Source organism: Pyrgilauda ruficollis, unplaced genomic scaffold (assembly GCF_017590135.1).
Source record: "Pyrgilauda ruficollis isolate IOZ18807 unplaced genomic scaffold, ASM1759013v1 scaffold2, whole genome shotgun sequence".
NCBI classification, from domain to species: domain Eukaryota; kingdom Metazoa; phylum Chordata; class Aves; order Passeriformes; family Passeridae; genus Pyrgilauda; species Pyrgilauda ruficollis.
The window spans coordinates 1269947-1294437 of NW_024519206.1; the positions used below are offsets into that span (position 1 = coordinate 1269947).

At 36.6% G+C, this 24491-nt stretch overlaps 1 protein-coding gene across 1 annotated transcript in view; it reads left to right on the plus strand.

Moving 5' to 3' along the window:
* CDK14 (cyclin dependent kinase 14) overlaps nt 1-24491 on the plus strand; it is a 313331-nt gene that overhangs the window by 86166 nt on the left and 202674 nt on the right. Inside the window, exons 4-5 of the mRNA XM_041466561.1 lie at nt 7564-7658; nt 18421-18500. Of these exons, the coding sequence (XP_041322495.1) occupies nt 7564-7658; nt 18421-18500 (175 nt within the window). The remainder of the gene's footprint in view (nt 1-7563; nt 7659-18420; nt 18501-24491) is intronic.

Sequence of the window (24491 nt, forward strand, 5' to 3'; positions counted from 1 at the left end):
TTCTGTGGTTCTGAATTATACTTGAATTAACAAAGGGTTTAGGGTTGTGTAGCAGATGCCCCTGCTACTTGCTCTTCTGATCATTACATCTTTTTCTTCTAAGTCAGCTGCATGTTCTCCCTTACTGAGTTCACACTTGGTTCTCTGGAAATTCTCCTCTTTTATAGGCTATACCAGTTTGAATAAGCATTTTACTTTCTGTAAATATTCTTGAACATGCTGTGCCCTCTGGGTCATGTGGGCTACAGCTGTGGAGTTATTTTTCAGTTTTGGCTCTGCTTTCTGCAAGCTTTATTTTAAGACATTCTGATAGAGATATGCTACCTTCCGTTTTCTCTTTCTGTGTTTGTTTAGTAGAGGAACTGAGTTATAGTTAGACTTCCATTTAGTCTTTTCATTTCAACATGTGAAGTCCCCTGTAGCCATCAGGTGTGGAAGTGATGTCTTACGGAAGGTGCATGGCCAAGGCTTGCAGTCTCCATATCACTCACTGCTTCTGCTCAGGTAAAAGTCCTTTATTTGTCTCAGAAAAATAACATTTTTCAAGATGTGACCTGACAGACCTTGTTTATAATGCCCTGGGGTGTCAGTTTCAGTTTTGATTAATCTCAGCAGCTTTATCACCTCTTTGACAGGTATCAGTTTCAATGTTTGGTAAAGATTACAAAATACTCTGCAGGTGGTGTGTTGCCCATTTTGTGTTGTCCGTACCTTTGAAATGCACTGCACTTTGTGACGAGAAAGATGAAATACACACAGAGGTTTGGGGAAGATGGAGCTCCATGATCTTCACACGGACTGTCACTTGGAAAATAAATCTCTTGCTTTTGAACTTGAAGTATTTTTCTGCAGTTAATGTCACACCTCATTGCAACCTGGTAGAATTCATGTGTAGTTAATTAGTGCAGTAGTGTACAGACAGAATTTAGCACTTCTTGTTTTTCTTGTACAGCAAGATTTTTTTTTTAAAATTTTTACATAGAATCTTTCCACCTTTTCTACTTACTTTGAACTTAAGAAAACATCTATGGGAGAGATTTCCAAACTCTTTATGCTGATTGTATGTTATTATGGGAATTATTACAGAATTAATTAAACAGAATTATTCCTTTATCACAACAGAGTAGTGAACAACCTGGAGGTAGTGAAGCAGGCATTTTCCTACCTGTGCATTGCCTGTCAGCCACTGTTAGAAAGGAATTTGGCTTGACAAACCTTTTCTCTGGTCCATCCCAACACAATATATATCTATGTGTGTGTTTGTGTGTGTATAATATATACATATAGCTATAGCTGTGCACACTTATCCATCTCTCTCTCTCCCTGTCTATGTCTATCTTTCTGAAGATCTCATGCTGACTCCTTTGTCTGCCAAGGCAAGAAAATGCTTTTCTTTTCTCCTTAAATGAAGAAAAGGTAATACTACATAATAAACCAGACAAAACAAAAAAATCACAACTGAAAAGCAAACACGTGCCACTCTTCCCCAAACAGCTGGTTTTTAAAGACGGCTTTACTCTAATTATCTCAAAATTTTATTTGAGATCCCTGATCTTTAGACACATGATCAAATTCTCCAGTGCAAGGTAAAGTTTTGGTGTATTCAGAGTACACATTTTATACACTAGAATAGTACTTTTGCACCATATATAAATGGAATATTGCAAGCTGTATAAAGTAGCCATCTGCTCAAGATGTAGTTATGTAGTGATACACATCAGTGTGATCTCCTTGAATAGCTTAAGCTCCCTGGTGGTGAATTTAAATGCAAAGGTGTATGTTCCTACCTGTCACCTTTTAAAAACAAAAGCAAGCAAAACAATAATGTTCTACTAACTCAGATAAATGTAAAATCCCCAAACATTCAAATAAAAATAATTGCAATAAGCAATGCTTTACTACACTTACTCTGTACTCTTTTTGGGACAGCAACCTTTCTGTTTCTGTAACTTTTATTAATTTTCAGTCCTGATACATGCAGCTTTCCTCCAAAAAGTACAAGCAAAAAAGCATGAATCCTATAATGATTCTACTGATCCTGTTAGCACATTGAAAATAAATTGTGTAAGAAATCTAGCTTTAAAATAGACACTAATGTCAGGATTTTCCCCAAAAGTTTGGCATCATTTCTGTCTGTCCAAATAAACACTTGCTGTGCCAATCTTGCCTCACTTCCTCTTCAGATGTAGGCAAGCTTCTCCAGTTAGGAACTTGTTAATTACTAGGGGAACTGCACCCTCCCTGGCTGATATGTTTTATGGAGGTAGGATAATTTCAGAGCTCGGGGTAGAGAGTGGAGTGTTCTGGCCCAAAGGAAGCGTTAATAATCGTTAACCTAAAGGATACTCTCTAGATGAAAAGGCAGATAAAATGTGGCAGTTGAGCCAGCTCCTGTGCTCTAATAGCCTGGAGAACAAGTGAAGAGCTTTAAAAACTGCACCCTTCACAGAGAGCTCTATGGTTGCTTCAGCCCAGGTTGCTCTTAATTTACGGCTGTGTGTTAAAGGGTTAGGAAGATGCAAGCAGCAGAATGGGATCAGAGAGTGGGAGAACTGAGACTGAGGCTTGGTTTGAATGCTTGAACATCTTTGTATCCCTTGAACATTGCCCTAGAAAACAGTCCCACTTTCAAGATATGGTCAAATTGGCCTATTATTATAGGTTGGATACAACGTGCAATTAGTGTGAAAACAGCATATGGTTTTGTGAAAGAAGGTTTACTCTTGTGACAAAGAAGACAAAATGGTTAAAAAATAATTATTATCTGTCATTCTTGTGATTTAATCTCAGTTGAGCTTTTTGGCCTGAGTTTTTCTTTCAGGTTTTTCTAACAATCAATTTATTTCTTTTGAGGTGTATAACAAAGCAGATATTCACTTTTGATTTTCTTTAATTTACAGAAGTACTGTGAAAATAATATTTTTCTCTTGATGGTAGTTTATATTGACGTTTGATATCTCCCAATTAAAAATAAAAAAAAAAAAGAAAAGGATCTATTTAAAACTTAGACTCAGGAGTGTGACAGTTAAGTGTGACATTCACAAGCTGTTCTGCAGTTATGAAAAATGCATGAGAACATAACCCACACAGCTTCTATAGGAATAGTCAGGTGATTTTCAGTGTAATTTTCCATTAAAGCCTTCTTTATTACATAGATTTTGAAAAATCTGAGAAAGAGAAGTATTCACGTGTCAGTGTAGTGCAAGGATTCATACTGCAAGACCTTGTTTTAAGCCCATTATCTCTCCTACAGGCTGTGTCAATTAAATGGCCATTTGAAACAACGTGGTCAGAAAAGACAGTTTCTTCTCATTTCTTTTTTCTTTGTTATTTTTAATACTCTCCCATCAGTTTGAAATACTAGCTTCTTCTATTTCTGTACTCAACATTTTGGCATACTCTTTCTATCCTTGTTACTATGATCTGTATTTCCTTAACCAGAGGGGAAAAAATATCTAATCTTGGTTTCTGCAAGCCATGCTGCTAAAAATGTTCACTTCTGTGCTCAGTGGTGCTCTTAGACTAATCTAGCACTGGGAAAAATGTAGCCTTATGATAAGAAAGATACCTAATGAAAACTATTTTCAAGGAAAGCGAAACGTGAAGGCAAACAAATAAAATTCCCAGTGAGTTTCCTGAAGGGAAAGATCTGTATTGTTCTGTGCTCCAGTTGCCCATGTCCTCTTGGGGGTAACATGATCTACCACACCCTGTGCTGACTTTCACAGTGACTCGGGACTTTAAAATCTTTTCAAACCCATATAATTCTGTGATTCTCTGTTGGTGTTTTAGAGGGTCAAAAAGCAGGAAGAAGGAGCAAGAGAAATGGAAAAATAATAGCTATAGAAGTATTGTAAGGTTAGATCTTCAGAGAAGCTTTGAAAAAACAAAATACATGTGTTCAACTAAAACCAGTACTCTTTTCCATTGAGAAATATTGTCTGGGTCAAACTGGGGGATTGCACCAGTTATGTAAAATACAGGGGATTTCTTGTGAGTCTGCTGCTTGTGATGTCTGCCAGTGGCTGATGCAAGCACATCTGATGTGCTCTGGATATGTCTCACTCACTATGTGTATTTCAGTCAACCACATCCCAGGCAGAGTAAGGGACTCCTGTGATTTAACAAACACAAATCGCTATGTATATATATTCCCATGTATTTTACCAGAAGGAATAAAATGCTTTGGAAGAAGAAATTAAAAGTGGATTTTTCTAGATTTGATTTTAATATTAACATTTAATAAAAAAGACACCAACCTTGCTGTAACAAATAATATTTTTAAAGCAGAAATTTTTGAAAAGGATAAGCTAATGTGGAGAAATATGGATAATAAAATTCATATCTCTGAAGCTGAAAAAATACCTATATGAATGAGGGACTGTAATAATAAAAGAAAGTAGGCTGAAATGGTTATAGTTTTCAGCAGTCATGTGGAAATTCAAATGATTTATATTCCTTTATTTAGAAAGGAATCTAAAGGCTTAAAGGAATAAGCTTAAAACTTAAGTTTTGAAAAGTTATACATTTTTGCATTATTTCTGTCTGTCTTGACCTCCTTTATAATCTAGAAATAAAAGGAAATATAAGAAGTGTCTGAACTTCTTAATTTCATAGGCAATTTGTAATTAAAAGTTTGAATTAGTGTATGAGATTTCATTTTTAAAAAATTGAGAAAGTTTTTGGGAAATGGTAAAGCTATCCCTTCATTGTCTAAAATGATTGCAATATGACTAGTGTTTTGGCATTTCATTAAGAAGTATCACACAAATTATTTATACTATTATATATATATTCTTTTGCCTCAGAATTTTTTTTTTTTATAAAATCCCATGAAATGCTTTTCTCCACCACACGCCTTCAAAAATGATAAGCCTTTAAAGATTGCAAGTGCAGGCAAAAATAACGTCCATTTTCACAAAGGGAGATCTCACAGGCTGGGCGATGCAGTCCGATGGTGCCGTGGGAGCAGAGCGGAGCTGCGCTGCAGAGGGGCTGTAGGCTGGGCAGGGAAAGGTGTCAGCCAGGGGTTTGGGCTGGTTCTGGGCTCCTCCAGCGTCAGCAGGCACTGGGCAAGGCGTGGGGTTTGGTGGGGAGGGTGAGCCCAGGGCTCAGGGCTCTCCTTGCCCCCTCAGGAGTGAACTGTCCTCCCAATCCAGCCAATGCCAGATTTTAGTTTTGCCTGTTCTTGGTGAGGACACAGCACTTCCAGGAGGAGAATGAGTCAAAAGTCATGACTTTCAGTCTGTGCTTCTGGCAGCTGGACTACACAGAAATGAGCTTGAGGTTGTAGGAATAATTATTGTTGATGATTTACTGTGTGGTGATGGATTAAAGACATCCTGTTTCCTATCAAGATGTTAGGGCTTTACAAGTTGTTGTGACCTTTAGATTATGGTTTCCAGAAGTAGAGAATAAAAGTAAATCTTAGTGTGAAAACAAGAATGGATGTGAAACACATGTATGCACTCCATCCTTTCTCTGTCTCACTGTGAGGAAGCCAACAGTGAACTATTCACTGTTAACTAGGGCAGCATTTCCACTCCAAACAAAGCTACTCACTGTGTGTTCATTGCATCCTGCAATCTGGGAAATACTTTGTGCTCCCTCTTCATTATATGCAAGACATTTAAACATCTAACCACTTATTTTCTGAAGTTTTTTTAATGTTACATTAGTCCATAATTGGATAGCTAAATGAGAAGTCTACTTGAATAAATATTTTACTCACCTCTATTAGTGACATCTGTAATAAAACTGTGATTTAAAAAATCCAAATTTTTATTTTAACCAGGCAGAATGCTTTCTTAAGCACAGATTGGAAACCAAGAATATTACTGCCTTATCTATAATGAAGTGTTCCAAATAATGTAGCAGGAAAAAGATCTGAGAGTTTTCTTACAACAAATTTGTGTAAATCTACTAATACTTAGGAATTGGATAGCAAAATAATATTAGGTTGTTCTTTGTATTGGAGAGTGGTGAAAGGGCTCAATTTTGCAAGCATACATATGTAGGTCCTTTTACCATTGAATAGGAAGCTAAAATGTTGATATCAAAAAAATGTGTATAGCTGCCAAAATGCCAGAATTTTTGCATAGGACAAATGAAGAATAGTTGAATAAAGAGAACGTTTGCATTTTCTGGCTAATGGTTAATAGGTGTGGTGAACAAGTATGAGGTACCACCCAGCTCACCTAGGATGCCTCTGCCTATTTAAAGAGAAGTAATTTTTAGGGTCAGTTGATTTAAAACTTTCAACCATGGCTTAGCAAGAATTTACACACAGATGTGCCCTGTACTGTAATGTTTGTTTCCTTTCAAAAAACTGATACATGGATACTTTTTGTAAATCAGACATAGGATCCCAAATGTGAGGATACCATGTGTGCAGCTGCACATAGCTCATCCCAGCTGAATTCAACCTTAACCATGCTGGATTTTCTTTTCTGCTTTTCTTTGAAGCATTTAACAAGAGTATTATCCAGTCACTGTGTGTGATTTGAGTACTAGTGCTGACTCTTCCAACTTTCTCTATGATCTTTTGGTTGATTGAGGACAGGAAGGATATCTGAGCACTGCAGTCTAAAAGATATGTAGGTGTTGCTAAGGGCAGCTGCAGGTCAGTTTTTTGCAGTGTCCATCTGCTCTTGGAGAAAACAAAAATTCTGTTTCCTTCCAGACAATTGGAAAAATGGGGAAATGTGGGAAAACAGGATGCACTTCAAAGAAGTCAAACATTTTCTCAGAATTTCAGAACAGAAAGTTTTAATGTCAGGTGAATTTCTGTTTTTGTAGTGTTGATTTATTCTCAGTTAGAACTGTGTAAAAGGGGGGAAGTATCAGTCTGTCAAAAAGGCCAGCTGAGATATCTGGCCTTTTGAGCAAGAATCATTCCTTAGCTTGGTTCAGTTTTAGACTCCTCACTTAGGCTGAACATATTAAGGATACAGGAGTTTTATCAACTATGTAAAATGCACATTAAAGTATGATATGATTATATCCACATCTGAAGATTCTAACCATAATTCAGAAGATGACATCATTGAAGATGCCTTCCTGTAGCATTTTGAACACTCTCTGAATAATGTGTGATTTAATGGGACATTGAATACTTAGAGCACTGTTTTTGAATGGACTTTAGTCTAAAAAGATAAGAAAGAAAAGAATTATTAAACAGCCTTAGTAGTCTGATTTTGTACGGCAGATTAAGGATGTTGTTTAGATATCTAAATATAGACAAGATGCTTTAGCTGTTAATGGTCTGTTTTCCTCTATGAAGTGATATATGTGAAAAATAAAACCGGACCATCTCTTTGGTTAAGAACAAAATCTTTTTGGTATATCCAGTGATGAAACTGTATGGTTGATATTAGCAACTACCATCCGGGTTGTTAAATAAATATTAATGGTTTTTCCCTATTAATTACTTTTTTGTTGCTGGTTACTGGAAACCAGCACACCTATGAGCCTTGATAATGATATTTGGTCTCTAAAGGCTGAGTCAAAGCAGTTAATGTTATGGGTGCAATGCTGAAAGGTCTTCTTTTTTGTTTTGTTTAGCCTACAAGCCCTAAGTTTGGAAAAGCAGACTCATATGAAAAACTGGAAAAACTAGGGGAAGGGTCCTACGCTACAGTATACAAAGGAAAAAGCAAGTAAGTGGTGTTTTCATTTAATTTTGTGGGTAAATAAAGATAAGCAGAAAGTATCAACTGATGTTGCTGAACATGTACATAGATCCCTGTGAATCAAAGTGCTACTGACTGCCATGTGCTCTAGTGAAAGTGTCTGAGACCATATTGCACAGGTAGCAAATTGCATACACCAGAACAAGATGAGGTTCTTGTTAATCTGATGTTTTGCTTGCACTTCAGTGTCATACTATTTCTTTGGTATCTGTACCAAATTAATTTCTAGGTGGAAGAGCAAAATACGCTGTCAGGTAGAGTTTTATGATGGTCTGAGAGCAATGCTGAATATATGTGATAAGTTGTTCACTTTTGTTTATCATTATTAAAAAAAGTTCAATAAAACAGCATGAAGGGAATGAATGGAATTTTGGACTACTCTAGGTTTAGTTTGTTTACAATAGTTTATATACAATTGTTGTAACTACTGTACTTCAAAATAATCTACTTTATACATGTCACGTATTTTTTCAGCCACTTCAGTGTTATTTGTTGCAGTTTTTTATCCCCAAATGCCCTAAGTGCTTTTATATTGCATAAAATAACTTAGTAAACACACTTAAAATATACTTCTTCAGCCAGATCTTCCATTCAGAGTTATCCATTGTGAAGCAGAGTGTCTTGTGCCGTTTGACATATTTAATGAAGTTTTCATAATCAAATTTCCAATAATAACAAAGCAGTGGTGCAAGAGGGATTTGGTACTTGTGATACCTTTATTTAAAAACTTTTGTTAGTCAATGTTACATGAGACAACACTGCCATTCTGGCAGAGAATACCACGATGGGCATGGGACAGAATAACTACTGATAAAAAGAAAATATGTACTAACATTTTCCAGGGTCATTAACTTGGTTAGGTATTGAAAATTATCTTTTTTCTCTGAATATTTGCAATAAATCAGAATGAGGGTATCCTCATCTCTCAATAGCTTGCTTAGATATTGACAAACATTATGACAGCTGATAGGAATAAAAACATGTTTTAAATGTAGAAGAAATATTCACATTTCTGCCATGCCACTGCAGGTATTGTCTTTCACAGGTTCTTCAAGGAACGCTATTACTTTGTGTTGCTAATGGCTCAGTTATGCATTACCATAAGTTCCAGACATTATACATGTGTAAGCTTTTTATTGGGGTCTATGTAATATGAGAAAACAGTATAGATTTCAGCTTGTGCCTAATTACTATAATCCTTTAGTAAAATCACAGTGAGTATCTGATGTCAGTCAGTCCATGTGTCTCAGCTTTCAGTAAGACTGAACTAAGGCAGCAGAGTCACTGACTGTCCCATAAGTCAGTGGAACAGACTGAAATTCAAAAACAAAGCAAAACCCTTCCCTGAAGCTATTGCATTACTAGTGAACATGTTATGAAATGTAGATTGGTTAGAAATACTCATTTTAGTAGAATTGGCTGCAAATCTGAAAGATATACTTCAATGATTTTAATGGTACTTGAATAATAAATTGGAATTACTGGGCACACTGCATTCTCTGTTATAAACACTTGCCCTGAATAAGTAGTGAGAGTTATAACAATTGTGTATGACTTTGTCCTGTTGCCTTCTAACATCCTCTCCAAGGTCTTTAAAATGTGTTCTGAAAAAAAGTATTTGTAAGTAGAGTGTGGTTGAGAATTCATATGCAGAGAGTATTTCTACTGTTATAGTAGTATTCTTTCACCTGTTTGAATTTGACTTTTTTTTTTCCCCACTGACAATTGCATACTTTCCATATTATCCAGCACTACTGAGATTCAGCACCTCCAGTCCAGGCTTCTGTTTCTTGAACTAGAGAGGCAGTTCAATTACTTCATGGCAGGAAGAGGTTGTACTTTAAGAACTTGGAAAACACTACAGGTGTTATCTGCTATTTCAAAAGGACTTGTTTGTGGAGGTGATGTAGCCCTGTTACCTCTTCTGTGCCCCTGAGAAGGTGAGGAATCTCTGACCTATGTGGGATCCCCGCAGAAGGAAGAGCATCACTGCTGTGATGGACTCTTGGGGAATGCAGGAGAACAGGTCTGGGGTGAATGCATGAATGCATTGGATCTGGCCATCCCTGCGGTATTTAAAAGATGTGCAAGTGTGGCACTTAAGGACATGTTTTAGTGGTGGGCTTGGCAGTGTTGGTTGGACTCAGTGATAAGAGGTCTTTTCCGGCCTAAACAATTCCATGGCTCTGTGGCTGAGACCAGGACCTGGCTGCTGCTTTTCAGGCAGCTTAGCTCTGATTGTTTATAGCTTTATCTTAAAATTATACAGGAATAGATAGAGATTTTTTTTCTAGACTCTGATATAGGTATGTAGGGTGAGACTGTGATATGCATCACTGTGTTCCCCTGCCTACAGACTCAGTGGGAATACACATGAGCAAAAGAGGTCTGCTTATTTTGGTATGTGCCCAGTTTGACTGCTGAAGGATTAAGCTCTCATGACACAATGAAGAATGTAGAAATCTACAAGTGGATTTTGCTCTAAATGTTTGAGAATCCCTAATAACCAACTTTAATGCTTGATTTCTTTGTTTTGCCAAAATGTTTCTGAGATGTTTCCCTAATTGTAGTTACAGATGGAACATTTAAGATTGCATTGAGCTATTTTAAATGATGCTTTATACTCAGAATTATTTTTCTCGGTTTTTGTCACCAGCTGCGTGTGTCAACTAGTAGAGTTTGGGGTTTTTTATGCATTTCCTGAGATACATTTCAGCTTTTAAAATTATTTCCCCTGCTGATCATAATGATGGAATAAAACATTCTTAATCTTAGCATACTATCTGGGGAGTCTAAAAGATGCATACCTGCCTGAAAAGAGACAAAATCAGCCATTCCCTTTCTAAAATTTAAAGTAATATGTGCAGTAACTTACTTTCAGAACAATCCTGGCTTTTTGCACCTTGGAGCAGGATAAATGGTACCAAGCCCTTGTCTTCCTATAAAACCCATTGCTTTTCTATTTTTTTTTGAGAATCTGTGGTTGTATTCCAGGAAAGTGAAATGAAATGGGCTAATTCCTTTTACTGGATGATGGATTTCTCTTTCTGTAGTCAGATAAAAATGAATCCCTGGGGTGAAGAAGCAACAGAGTGAAGAGGACTGTGTTATTGAGGGAAGTGAAGCAGTAGTCTCTTAGGCTGGGCTTTTTTGTTTATAGGGAAACAGCCAAGCAGTCATTTTTTTTCTGACGGTAGCATCAATAGGTAAATCTATTTGATTTCAAGTGTTGCACATCAGACGTGTGTAATGAAACTCATCTTGGCATGTTCATTTTCTACTTTCATTCAGGCTAGATTCTCATATTTTACTGAGTTGTATAAAACCACAAGAGGCTGCTTACTGCATGAAATTCAGATGACTTTGAAGGGATTTATTTTAATGTCAAATTTTGGAGAAGTGGGCCGAGTAATTTACTGGTAACACTGTAAAAAATGATGCAGGTTCCATTGACTCTGTATTTGATTAACACCTTGGACGTTTGCCATACAGTAGGTGCAAAGCAATGGGTGGCCTTTGAATTCCTGTATCATTTCACTGTGTGGTTGAGCTGAGGAAGTGCTGCCTGTCTGTGTATTGACATGTGTGTCTTCCTGCTTCCTCTTGAACTTGTTTATAAATTTACCTGAACATACAGCAGTGGGATCTGGCTTGATCTGTGGCACATAAGTGTTGATGTGAGTTATGAGTCTGGAGATGAAGCTGGTGACAGCACAAGGGAGCTGCTGCCAACCAGAGCCCCTTGCAAAGCAGTGTGGAGGCCTTGCATTCCCCCACTGGGAACTCTGCATATTGCACTTAAGGGAAAAACCTGTGCTTTTGGCAATTTTCTGTGTTGGCGTGCTTTCCATCCTCTCCCACTGTGTTCAGTTGCCCTTCAAGGCAAAGAATTAAAAAAGATTCCCTCAGTTAAAGAGATGTGATCTGTGACTTCTGCTAGCACAGCACGTGTCTGTGTTTTGAGAGGCATGCCAGTGGTATCTCAGCCGTGATCTTGATCTGCCTCTTGACTGTCCGTGTCATTTTTCACTGTACCTTTACCTTTTTGGGCATCGTTCCTGAATTGCATGTGCTCACAGTATTGCAAAAATGTGTAGAATTTGTAACAGCTCCATCAAGATATTTTTCCCTATTTTCCCTATCACAAAATTACATAATTTCAACTTACCCTTAATAAAACACTTGTTTTAATGAATTCTGATCCCAATCCTTTTAAACTATTAATATGAGAGATCAGTTGAGCACAGAGTAGAGCACAGTAGAAGCTGGTGCTGTCAACAAGAGCTCAAAGGCTGCTGATATAGGGCAACCCTTCCATCCAGACACCTCTCCCATTTCAGTTCAAAATCTGAATTTTTGTTTTCAAGGTGACTCCAACTTGTATCCAAAGATGAAATGTATTTTTTCAGGGAGTCCAGGAATTTGATGTTTATCTCCATCAAAGGCAATAGCTTTTACTATTCACCTTAAAAGTCAGTAGGGAGTTCATGGTGCAAAGTGGAGAGTAATCATGCTCAGGCAGGCATCATGCTCCGTACTGGAGTTGTTTCCATGCTGTGTTATTCTGGAGGCAGCAGGGAATCTTTGAATAATCAGGGGGAACTACCACTGTTTGCTATTGGCATGATGTATTGCAGTGTGTGCTATGAATATAGCTGACCATAATATTTCATAGATATGGCTGTGGATGGCTGCTCACAAGAAAAGGGATGGCATGTGTATTTTGATTTTTATATTTATGATGCTGAAACCTTCACTGAAGATGGCTGACAGGACTAATTGCTGTTCTGACTTTTGCTTCTGAAGTTGCAGAAATTCTTTTACTTGTCTCTCTTTGACTCTGACTGTCTTTTATGCTCAATCTGTTGCAAGTGCCATAAGCTTGCCATGGTCAAGCTGCCATTTTTTACTCATTCCTCACGCTTTACTCTATGCCCATGTGAGGCGTTGTGTTCACAAGCTCCCTCATAAGTTTCATGTACAACAGTCCAGTTCACAAGAAAGTTTTTCTTCATGTTATGGCCAATTTATTTAGACTGATATTTCAAAACTACTCTGATTCATATTGACTTAATGACATAAACTTTCCTAACTTTTTATTTATTTCTTGAAAATTGTGTGAAATTAATGTCCTACAAATGAAATCCTCTTTTCATCTGAGGATAACAGATGGCTGGAAAAGGAATACATATTCATGGGTTGCAAAAAGACACTTTATGGTTACCAACTAGGCTTTCTTTTTTTTCCCCCCCTCATTTTTTAACTTATTTCCTTAACTGATTTTTCTGTTATGTTATGACATGACTTTTCTGTTAAGTTATGACATGGGATTATAAAATGTTTTTAAAAAATCTTTAGCATTGTAAATCTTTAACAAAAATAGTAACTTAAAGTTGAATTAGATAGAAAACTAATGACAACTAGATGTTCAACTACAATGCCAAATGGTGGAAAAATTATTAGAGTAAGTACTAAAATAAATTACTAGGATTCTAACTAGAAGATGAATCATTGACTATATTGATAACTTACTGAGTGAATTTTTCAACATTTTAAATAAATATTGGGAATTTTTTTCTCCATAGTTGAATATATAAAAAGAACATCACACTATATGTGCTGTGCTTCAACCTCCAAAGCAGTTTAAGGAAGTGACTTAGTATTATTATCTCAAAAACTGAAGAAAGTAAGTCTATTTGATTACTTACCCAGGACTGCCCTGGAAAGCTCGGTAGAAAAACTAGGATAGAATACAGTTAAATTACATACATGTGTAGAGTTACTGGGTAGCACCTTATTGGCCATATATGCATGACTGGAATGGTAGGGAGAATACTGAATTAATTTGCCAGCTGCCATTGTGCACCATTGCATTTTCCAGTTTGCTGATCAGTGGCATCTCTCAGCAGATCCCCTGTGACTGTCAGTGTGCACAGCTGTAAAAGGCCACCTTATTTATAAGGGATATCTCTATGTTTGTGTTTAGTTTCTCTTTCTATGCGCTCCAGTGGGGTATGAGAGATGTGAGGTGTGTGCAGGAGGATGGTGCTCAGCACTGCTTTGCCTGCTGCCCTTCCCAGGAGACTCCTTCCAGCAGGCACAGGCCAAGTACAGCCCCTGTGCTTGGATGAGCTGCTTGGTAGTTTGAACTGATGTGAGCTGGGGGTAAACTCTTATCTTACCTGCTCCTGCTCAAGTGGGGGCTGCCACACTCTCTGTATGAGACTGCCTTGGCTCCTAAGTTCCAGTGACAGCACTAATTAATAATTTAAATCCTTCATCTCTCATGAAACCCTTTGATCTTCTGTTTTTTCAGCCCTAATAAATGTCAGCATTATGAAGTATCTTTAATCCACTGGTTTCTACTAAGACAAGGTGACTTTTGTCTAGGATGAGGTTAAAAGATGGTGGGATTCAAAAAGAGAAATTCAGGGCCTGTGTTAGTCCCTTGAGAATTTATGTGATAGGGCTTTAGCAGGACTGGGAGTGGCTTTTGTAAACTAGAAATATAAGTCCTTTTTAGTAAGAAAAATATAATATAAGCCATGTTTACACTGAACTGTCTTTTATGTTAATGACTAAAAGAAGTGTTTCCCTCAATGTGGAATTAGTTACTCATTGGTAGAATATCAGAGGTGACTAAAGCTAAAGTGAATGCACCTCTGTCAAGTTTCTTCAAAGGAAATTTCTGGCAGAGCCTGATTTCATTAGGCCCCCTTGGTCTGTTTGGAGTTTTAGGAGTCTGTTTATGACATTAATATCACTACAGACTAGATCTAATTAGATATTCTCAAGGTTTGATAAACAAACTTTGAGATTTTCCTGTAAATGAATATTTAACAATTGAAAGCTATTTTTCTTCGTAAGAATTGTTTCTTGAAGTTTGCATCACAAATTAGAGCATCATCCCAATACCATCTACTGATTTTTCTTTACAGAAGTGTTCCCCAGCTTGCACAAATTATGAGCTCAACCTCAACTCCAGCCAGTGGTAAAACTCAGTATTAAATAAACAGATTGAAATCAGAATTGGCAGATTTTATGTTAATTGACTCTTTTAAATGTGTATATTTAGAACATTTATGTCATCTAAATATATCTGAAGAACTTGAGAAAATAGTGTTATTGTACTCTTTTGTTCTCTATGTGGCATCATCAGCATTATCCCCAGTGAAGCCAATTAAATCATGTTACTTTATATTCATCAGTATTATATGTCCTTAATGATGCATTAAAGCATTAAATAATTTCCAATTTTCTCTACTTTCTCATAAATGGTCACTTTTAATAAATGTATTTATTTTGGTAGTGCTGATATATGCTGGTTTAGAAAATGCAGAATGACACATTATATTAGCATTTTTTGTAATATCTGGCTCATTTGTATTTTTTATAATATGCAGACTTTTACTTTATGCTGCATAAAGCAATTTGAACTAATTTTTCTTTTGCCTACATTGCATATATAATCAGAATTTATTAGAAAAATTATATAATGTTAAAGTGAGGAATTTCCATAAATTGGAAAGCTGTCCATCAGCTGTGGGTGTTTTGCTCAGACTAAAGTGATAATTAGAGAGGCTTGAGAGTTCTGTACTTTCTCTGAAGGTGTTTCAATGAGAAAGAGAAAGCAAGTTAATTTAGGAGGGAGGATGGCTTAGAAAATAAGAATTCTTTAGTCAATATTGTCCTTAATAGAAGCTAATGAGGCATTTGACAGGATGGGCCTAAGATGATGAGTGTAATCTTTGACACAGTGAAGTGTATTGTTTTGAGAAGGTGTGAAATTGTTTGCTTTGGACAGTGAGTAATAGAGGTGGTTTAATGAATCCTAGATGTTAAAAGAGTCAGCGGTGTTGCCTTTTCATTGTCTCAAAGGCAGTCTGCTTGTCAGTTTCTTTCTTGGATTTGAAAATAATGAAAATACTGAGCATGCTTTGAAAGTTGTGGAAGACAGATATGAAGTAATATCTGGAAGGAGTTCTGCTAACCTTATCTGATCACTTCTGGAGTCTGCAAAGACAGGTATTGATAGGTTGCAGAGGTAATTTTACCCAGGTTTCCTTTTTTCAGTGTTGTTTCTAAGGAAATTATCAATTAATATTTTGACATGGCATCACAAGTTTCAGGGTGCAATTTCATGACATAGCTGGCTTGATCCCATGGCACATTGCTTCTCAAAAGGTGGACCCCATTCTTATGTATTTGCTGGTGCTGTTTCTTTTTTTTTCATGCCTTTATAATTTTTAAAAAAATATTATTTAATTATTTTTGGAAGGGCCAGTCTTCTATTTAAGCTTTCTAAGCGATCTCATTGTAAAGTCCAGCAGAAATGAGAGCAAATACAAGGCAGTGTCAGGGATGTGTGGCAAGGATTAACCAGGAGAAACCTATACTGTGAGGCAGCCCTTAGCTCATCTTTTCAGCATCATCTAACTGCACCCTGAGATTGCATCAGTGGGAGGATAATTAAAGATGTGAATAAACACCCTGTCTCTTTAATTGATACTTCATAATTTCTCACATCTCCAGTTTTATATGCTCCTGTTTGTAGAAAATTACGTGGAAAAAAAAATTTAATGACTGGGTAGTAATTGAGAATGAATAAGGAGGCTGTTGTGTTATGGAAATTATAGATTGATATGTTGGAGATAAATTGTATTAAAGAGGAGAATGAAATCCCCAGAGGAACACTACTTGAGATTAGTTTGATTATTTTGATAGTACTAAGAGTTGCCATGATATCTATCAAGATGATGACAGGTACCAATGACAAAGGGGCAATGATAACTAAAAAGCACAGGTCACCTACTGTGTTTAACTGTGAATTCTTTGAAATTGGTTCCATACTATTGCTATTGTGTTCTATATTTCTCTTCATGAAACAGTGGAATATAGAACTTCAGATTAAAAAGAACATAAGCTACACAATGCTGTATGTTTTTAGTCCTTCTCTATCAAGAGACTTCATATCCCTGTTTCCTTAATACTTCTTTGACCTCTTTTTTCATTGTATTTTACATTGCCTTCTCTGAACACAGCATCTGTCCTGTTCTTTATCTGTAAAATGATCTTGCTTTTCTTACTTAAATTCCTCCTGCAGTTATTTCATCTGTTGCAAAAGATTCAATTTTTTTCAGATATCTAAGTAATAAGTATATGATAGGTAGGGTGGTGGATTGACAGAGTAATTGAAAACTACACGTTTCTGAACTGCATGTCTATCATCAGTCCTTCTGCTTTTAACATGGTTCATTCTCCTGTCTGAGCATGACACATGAAGTTACTTGAGGCAAGGCTTATCTTTTTCTGATGCCATAAATCCTCTTTGAATCCAAATTTAAAAAAAAATATGTAAGGTAATTATAAAGAGAAATACACGAGAGTTAAGCTGATAATTTCCTTTCAACAGTGACTAGTGGCCTGAGACTTGAACTGGTGCCAGCCTGAATATTATGACTAATTGGAAGGTGATGAGTAAACCATCTTTTGATAACCAAGGTTTCTTAACTTGCTCAGAGTCATTGTGTAATGTTCTGTATAGAGCTAATGAGTTTTTGGTAATTATGAAAGAGGAATAATCAGAAGAAACAAGACAGTGGCCATCCGACACTGAACTCATGTAACTGCAAAAATTATGAGCCTGAGGGAGAAGATGAATTCAGAGTTGGTAGTTTTCCATATCTTGCTTTGAAAATTTAATACATGTTCTAGGGCCATCCCTTTTGTAGTAGAGATTTGCCTCCATGACCACAGGAGTGTAAATGCTCCTATGTGTCCTTGAGCTTTGTGGCCGTAAAGGAGAATTTTGCTTTTAAGAAATAAATCTTAATGATTATAATAACAATAATTTTTTAAAACTGTGTTATGCCTTTTTGGTAGTTTATCCTCACATTGCTTGTTGTACATGGGTAGTGTGTTAAAGTTTCATGGTATGAGTTTGTTCTTGAAGACAGTAATGCATATCAGCTTTGTTCCATTTTTGTGAGAGTTTATTTGGACAAACTGAACCAACTGGATTTTTTGCAAGGCCTGGAATGTAATTAATGTGTGGTAAAATTTTGAATGCTAAAAATGAAACAAGACAAATAGACTTTACACTAAAATGAACTTTTGTCTCTTGGAGCACAAAATATTTTTAAACTTATAAATGATAGTTATTGTAATCTAAAAGTAGCCTTAGCCATGTAGTCAAGAATATGCCTCAGGAACAATCCTGCCCTAGTGGGAAATGGCCAGAATTACCTAAGAATTATTTCATTACACAAACTTTGTATCTTTTTGAAGGCTATACTAATGTGTATCATGCAGTGGGAAGGAGGTAAGCAGTGTAAATCTGGATATACTGCATGTGAAGTGATTGATGAAAATCATATGCCTTTTCCTTTGAGCACTTTGATCAAATAATGAACAGATACTTGACAACAGAAATTTTACAATGAGTTGCTTCTTAACAAAGCTTCAGTAACAAAGCTCTGGTAGAAAGGAAACAGACTGACTCACAGAAAACTAAGATAATTTCTTGGATTGCATCTGAGTGTGAAAATAAAGTTGACATTATGGAAGCTATGAAGTGCTTCTTACAGTGCTGTAGATGAATCACTGGCATTGACAGGAAGAAATTGAATAAGTACATGATAGGAAATAAGTTCTATTATAAGAAATACTGTTTCTGGTATAGTTTTGGTTTTTCAAAATTTCTCCTTCCCCTCCCCTCTTTCCCTTTCAGGGTAAATGGAAAGCTGGTGGCATTGAAGGTGATTAGATTACAAGAAGAGGAAGGAACCCCATTTACCGCTATCAGGGAAGGTATGCACTCACATTTAGTGATTATATATGTGGGGTTTTTTTTTGTAATTGCATTGTGCTTCTTATTTCTGTGCCATGCTATAGTGAATAGCTTGAGAATTCAAATTACATGGTTACGTTCTCAGTAGGAAGAGACTTTGGTGCTTCAAAAACAAAGCCTCTGGTGTGGGAGTTCTTGTTAAAGAATGCAGCTCCGCCTGTGCTTGGCTCCTGCTAGATTTACTATACAAACCAGTACTGGAGAGCATGTTTAAGATGGGTGTGAGAAGTCACTCTGGAAGATGAGGGAGCTGTGTAAGACGTGCTTCTGGCCCGCAGGCAGCACCTAGGATGAAGGTAGATGTGATTTTTCATATATACGCAGCATGAAGCAATGACAAGCATTTCTTGATAAAGGCAATCAAAATACCATGGAGCAAAACTGCAGGCACTTTTGAAGCTGTGTGTAGTTTGCAACTAGCTTGTGCTTATTTTTCCTTCCCCATGGACTCTACGTTGTGTGGCCTGGGAATGATTCTTATCTGTCGTGCTTGGAGATGCCTGTTAAGCTTTCTGCTCCACTCCTTTATCATTCCTTGTCAGTCTCTCCTGGTCCCTAGTGATGGCTGCTTTATCTGAGTCTGTCTGTATCGAGCTCCTCCACAGAAATTGCTGGATATGCCTTCTTTGTGTAGTCCTTCTCTCTTATAAGGTACTAAAAATGAGCCTTGGTAGAGAAATAATAAACAATTTACCATCACAGCACTGATTCAGACTCAGTTGGTAACAAACTAAACTAAAGTTGGTAACGAACTAAAGAGATGAAACTACGACTTTGAGGGACCTCTTAAAATTGTACTATCAGCCTAATTCCCAGGGTGAGATGAGCCAGGGAGGTACTGGAACATCAGCCCTCACAGGGCCCACAGTTGGCCCTCCATGTGAGACGTGTGGCTTGTGATCATGAGAGTCCCAGACAGAGCAGCCTTAGCTGCCTTGTGCCTTGCTGCTGCAGCCATCTGTCTGCTGTATGTCTGTCTGTACAATGAGCCCATTCTGGAGTAGGCTGGGGAAAAAAACCCCATGTTTCATGTGATTGACACCCTGAAGTTAGGAGTCACTAAACAACTGTGGATTTCCATCCCAAACTGTGCATTTTAAAAGTAGCTTTTCCACAAAGGAGGGAAAACTGTGGGTGGCCAATTTATGAAGGAATTTCCGCAGTTCTTCTCTACTGCATCATCTGAGTAAAAATTATTGAATGATCTGACACATTTATTCATAACAATATCTATTGTATGTGTGAGCTGTCTGTCCCTGCAGCTGTGCTGTGATAAGGAGGTGTGCAGAGGGTTACGGGAGCAGCTTTCAATATCTGTAATGCTGAGTTCAAGTTATAACAGTCTGTGTTTCAAATATGTTTATTGCTCTTCAGGTTTGTAGTTGATATGGTACTGACTTAATGAGAGAATAGTAAATATGGCTTTCTTGTGCCTTTTTAGTGACACTTAAAAGGTTTTTTAATGTGAGCTTGGTCTAGATGAAAGTTTATAGCACTATAACTGTCAAATGCAGTATAATCCCTTTTTCTTCATAAACAGTGTGTTGTGTGAGCTCAGTATACAAAAGTATTTGTTAGGAACAAGAACAGAGCTTTTTCCCACTTGATATATTAAAAAATTATAAAGGCACACTAGCATGAAAATACTTCTCACACTGTCATTGGAAAGTTTTCTTTTTAGCGGTGATGACGATACTGTGGTTGAAGGCAGTTAAAACCCTGGTGCTTTAATAGTAGAATAAAGGTCTTCTATAGGAAAGCTCTTGAAGTTAATAATTAATACGAAATTAACTGTATGGTGTCTCACTGATTATGATATGATTATGATATTATATTATTATGATAGGACTGTGTGCACCCATTATATTTTTGTATAATGTGTACACACAAATTTTTGTATTTTATGCACACAGTATTTATATTTTTATATTTTATGCACATAATATTTATGTTTTTATATTTTTTACACACAAATTTATATCATTTCTTCATCTAAGATGAGACTAAATCCAAAGAGTATTCAGATAATAAAAAAGTTTTTTCTTGACTTCTGTAGACTCTTGGTTAGGCGGGGTCACACTGGGTTATAGGTTGTTTATGAAGCATTTTTCTGGTAAAGGAAGTCTTGTCTCCTTGATAGTGAAATTTCATTCAGGAGCTATCAGTATAAGTACAATGTTGTATGTTTTATGTCATGTAGATGTCACACGTACCTGATATGTAAAATGGGGAGGGGAAAAATCTATCTATATTTATTTAGGCTTTGACTTTTCTGTTGTTGGTTTTGATTTTGTCAGAAACAAATATTAGGACCAGGAAAGTAAGGAAAGCTGTATTACAAATGTCTCACTGATGTTGTGCCAGGCCTGTACTATTTGACAGCAACACCATGGCCACTACAGCCATGGGCTTCACTAGCAGGACCTCAGGAAGCTGTTCCTTTCCTCCTGGCAGCATCTCATCCATCTTGGACATGCTGAGTTCTGTAATGCATCCATGGCAGCTGTCAGCTACACGGGTGGGGAGAAAAAAAAGGAAAAAAGAAATGCTTCTATTAGCTCTTGAAATTATCTGATAAGTTTTATATGGAAAAACAGCAAGAATGGGACACTGTGTTAAGCAGTTTTCTCTTGATCTTTGATGACTAACTAAGGGCTCCAGTGCCATAATTTAGACTTGGACAACTAGAACATGGACAAATACCACTGAAGATGAGATCAACTTCTAATTTCAGTTATCTAAGGAATAGTGTTCCCCCAATGGAAAAATGCATATATGATGGTATGAGCCAGAGGTCTGTTGGAGGGCGTTTCTTTCCAAACTCTTTCATAATGGAGAAACCAGGCAAGTTTCAGCTTGGCTTGTTCCTTATTTTCTAATTTTCCACTAATGCAAGGCAAATTCAGGCAGAAGTCTAGTTAGTTGTAAATTAAAGCTACTGTTAGAAATTTTTTAAACATTTCTCATGTCTCCTTGAGTAAAGCAGTGAGAGAAAATAGCATTTCTGCTCAGTGCTCCTGAGGGGAATGCTGTGTGATGTTAATTTGGGGGAAGTTACAGGCTGAAATCCTAAGCAGTGGTCATGCTGAGGGAATGTTTTAGCTGCCTATGTACAGGGAAGCATATTGTTACTGTTGTGACAGCAGCAGAATGAAGCTCAAAGTAAAACAAAGTTACAAAGGGAAAAGACTAGAAGTGGGAAAATGAAGGAGATAAATATGGAATGTGTGACTGTAGATACAAGCTCTAACTTCGTTGAAAAGTGGAAGGAAAAGTGAAAAAAACCTCCAACTGAACAAAAACCTCAGTAAAACTGCATGAGGAAAATCATAGTTAATTTTAAGGACTGGGGGAGGTTTAGCTGAAGCTTCAATTAAAGCTTATAAAGTAAGTCTGCTTTTACAGCAGATAAGGGTTTGTGTCTTCTACCATCAAAGTTACATAGGTTTAAATGAAAATAGGTGAATGTGGCATATTTATTGGTGCAGCTCAGCTCACTATTGAATTTCTAGAACAAAATTTAGAAGTGGCCTATGCTAAATGTTCTTTCAACTAGGCCTGAGTTAGACGTACCAACTTACTGTATACAGTTTATGGGATGTTTCTGAATTCAATTCAATTAGTCTGAGATAATCTAATTTACTTTTGAAGAGCCCAAGGGAAAAAAAAAAAAAAGAAAAAAAAAAAAAGGAGAAAAGGAGAAATAAAGCACAACAAAGCACAACTGTTTTGGTGTATATACTTGAGTGGGATAAATCGATGAGATTTTCTGATAACATTTATGTGAGTGATTCAGGCCACCATATTACTGTTGTGGGCTGAATGTGGCTGCAACAGTGATGTCTGAGACACTGTGGAGTCTGAAAGTCATTTACACCCTATTTTCTCATTTAAAATAAATTTGGTAGTATACAAATTAGCAAATTATTTGTTTTCTGTGTTAGTGCAGTTGTGGTTTATCCTTTTACTGTAATGCTCATTATCAACTGTTCAGAGATGGTTCAGCATCAGACTTGAAGTATTATTAAACCCACGGCAGCCAGGAGAAAAGTTCACTGACCTTAAATTTTATCTCAGATATTTTACTCCCTTAATTTCCTGTAGAATCATGTGTTCATCTAGGCTAAATAATGAACTGTGGTAGATTCTAATTCTGGGAACAGCTTGATTTACAATTCTGTAGTTATTTTTTTTCATTCTGGGTAATAATATTGCTTATTTCCAGCATGACAAAGATTTTGTTTCTTGGATACATATATAGACAACATCCCTTGGCTTTATCAGCACCTTGCTTCTGAGGTTAACTTGCTTACTGTGTTCTTTTCTTGGGTAACAAAATTCTTTCTTCCCCATCCCAATCATGAAAACTTTTTTCATTTGTTTTTCATTTTCCTCTCTTGAAAATATTGCTATTTTCTATAGCAATAAAACTCTATTCCAAGGTTTTGGTATATTGAAATGTTTTATTTCCCATAGGTCTGGATGGTGTTTCAAAGCATCATCCAGTTTTGTAGCTATTTTTGTACTTTGTCATTTAAATGCCATGATTGGGCAACTTTCAATTTGTTTTTCTTTTTATTAATTACGTATTTACATGTTGTAATTTATATGTGTTTGTACCAATTTTTGTGTCACATTTAAAGATGCTCATGTGACAGACAGTCTCTACATCTTTGATTTGACAGTTTCTCAGATAATGCTTTTTCATCTACTCCAGTGTCAAAGGCTGTGGTCTTAATGCCATGTAGGGATAGCAGCATGCAGAAATTCAACATAAGTGCTCTGGAAGCATCTGCTATCTTGCATTATAAAATTACAAAGAATACAGGTATTGCTTAATAATTATTTTTTAATTTTTAAAGAGCAGTTTATCATGCATATTGAATAAGTTTATTTTGTGAGTTGGAGGAGAACACTTAGTGCATCTGAGTGCCAATATAAAGCATGGAGGAGAGATGCTTGACTCTTGGCCACAGAACATCCTCGGAAGACTTCAAAGTTTTGGGCCTCTGCTGTCCTTATCTCACTGTGTGGTAGGAGTGAGTCAAGAGCAGGCTGCCAAGATGATTAGAGGGATAGAGCAGCTTTCCTATGAACAAAGGCTGAGAGAATTTGGTTTATTCAGTCTGGAGAACAGAAGGCTTAGGATTTACCAGTTGTAGCTCTCCAGTAAGTGAAGGTGCCTACAAGAAAGACAGTGAGGGACTTTAAGAGCATGTGGTGACAGAACACAGGGAAATGGCTTTAAAATGACAAAGACTAAATATTAAGAAGAATTTCTTTACTGCGAGGGTTGTGAGGTGCTGGAACAGGTTGTCCAGAGAAATTATGGCTATCCCATCCCTGGAAATATTCAAGGCCAGTTTGAATGAGGCTCTGAGCAACCTGGTCTAGTGAAAAGTGTCCCAGCCTATGGCAGGGGGGTGGAACTTGATGAACTTTGAGGTCTCTTCCTACCCAGGCCATTCTATGATTGTAATGGAAACAAAACCTGAAATCCTGGAACAGTCTCTAAGAAAGAAATGAGAGTTCACATTTATTCCCCAGGATTAATATATAATAAATATATAATATATAATATATAATATAGAATATAGAATATAGAATATAGAATATAGAATATAGAATATATATAATATATAATTAATATATAATATATGATATACAATATATAATATATAATATATAATACATTCTATATTATGTATTCTATATGCTATATATAATATGCATTATACATTATAATATATAATATATTATCCTCAGGATATATATTTTTACCAAACAGGCTCTTTGAAGATGGGTGGTTTTTTGAGGCCTCCCTTTCCGAAATTGTCAGGCTGGAGGGGATAAATCTTTACAAAACTTTTATCTGTAGAAAATCAAAGTGGAATAACTGTTATGAAAAGAATACAGGGAAGATCAGGAGTTTGCCAAGAGAAAGCTCTTAC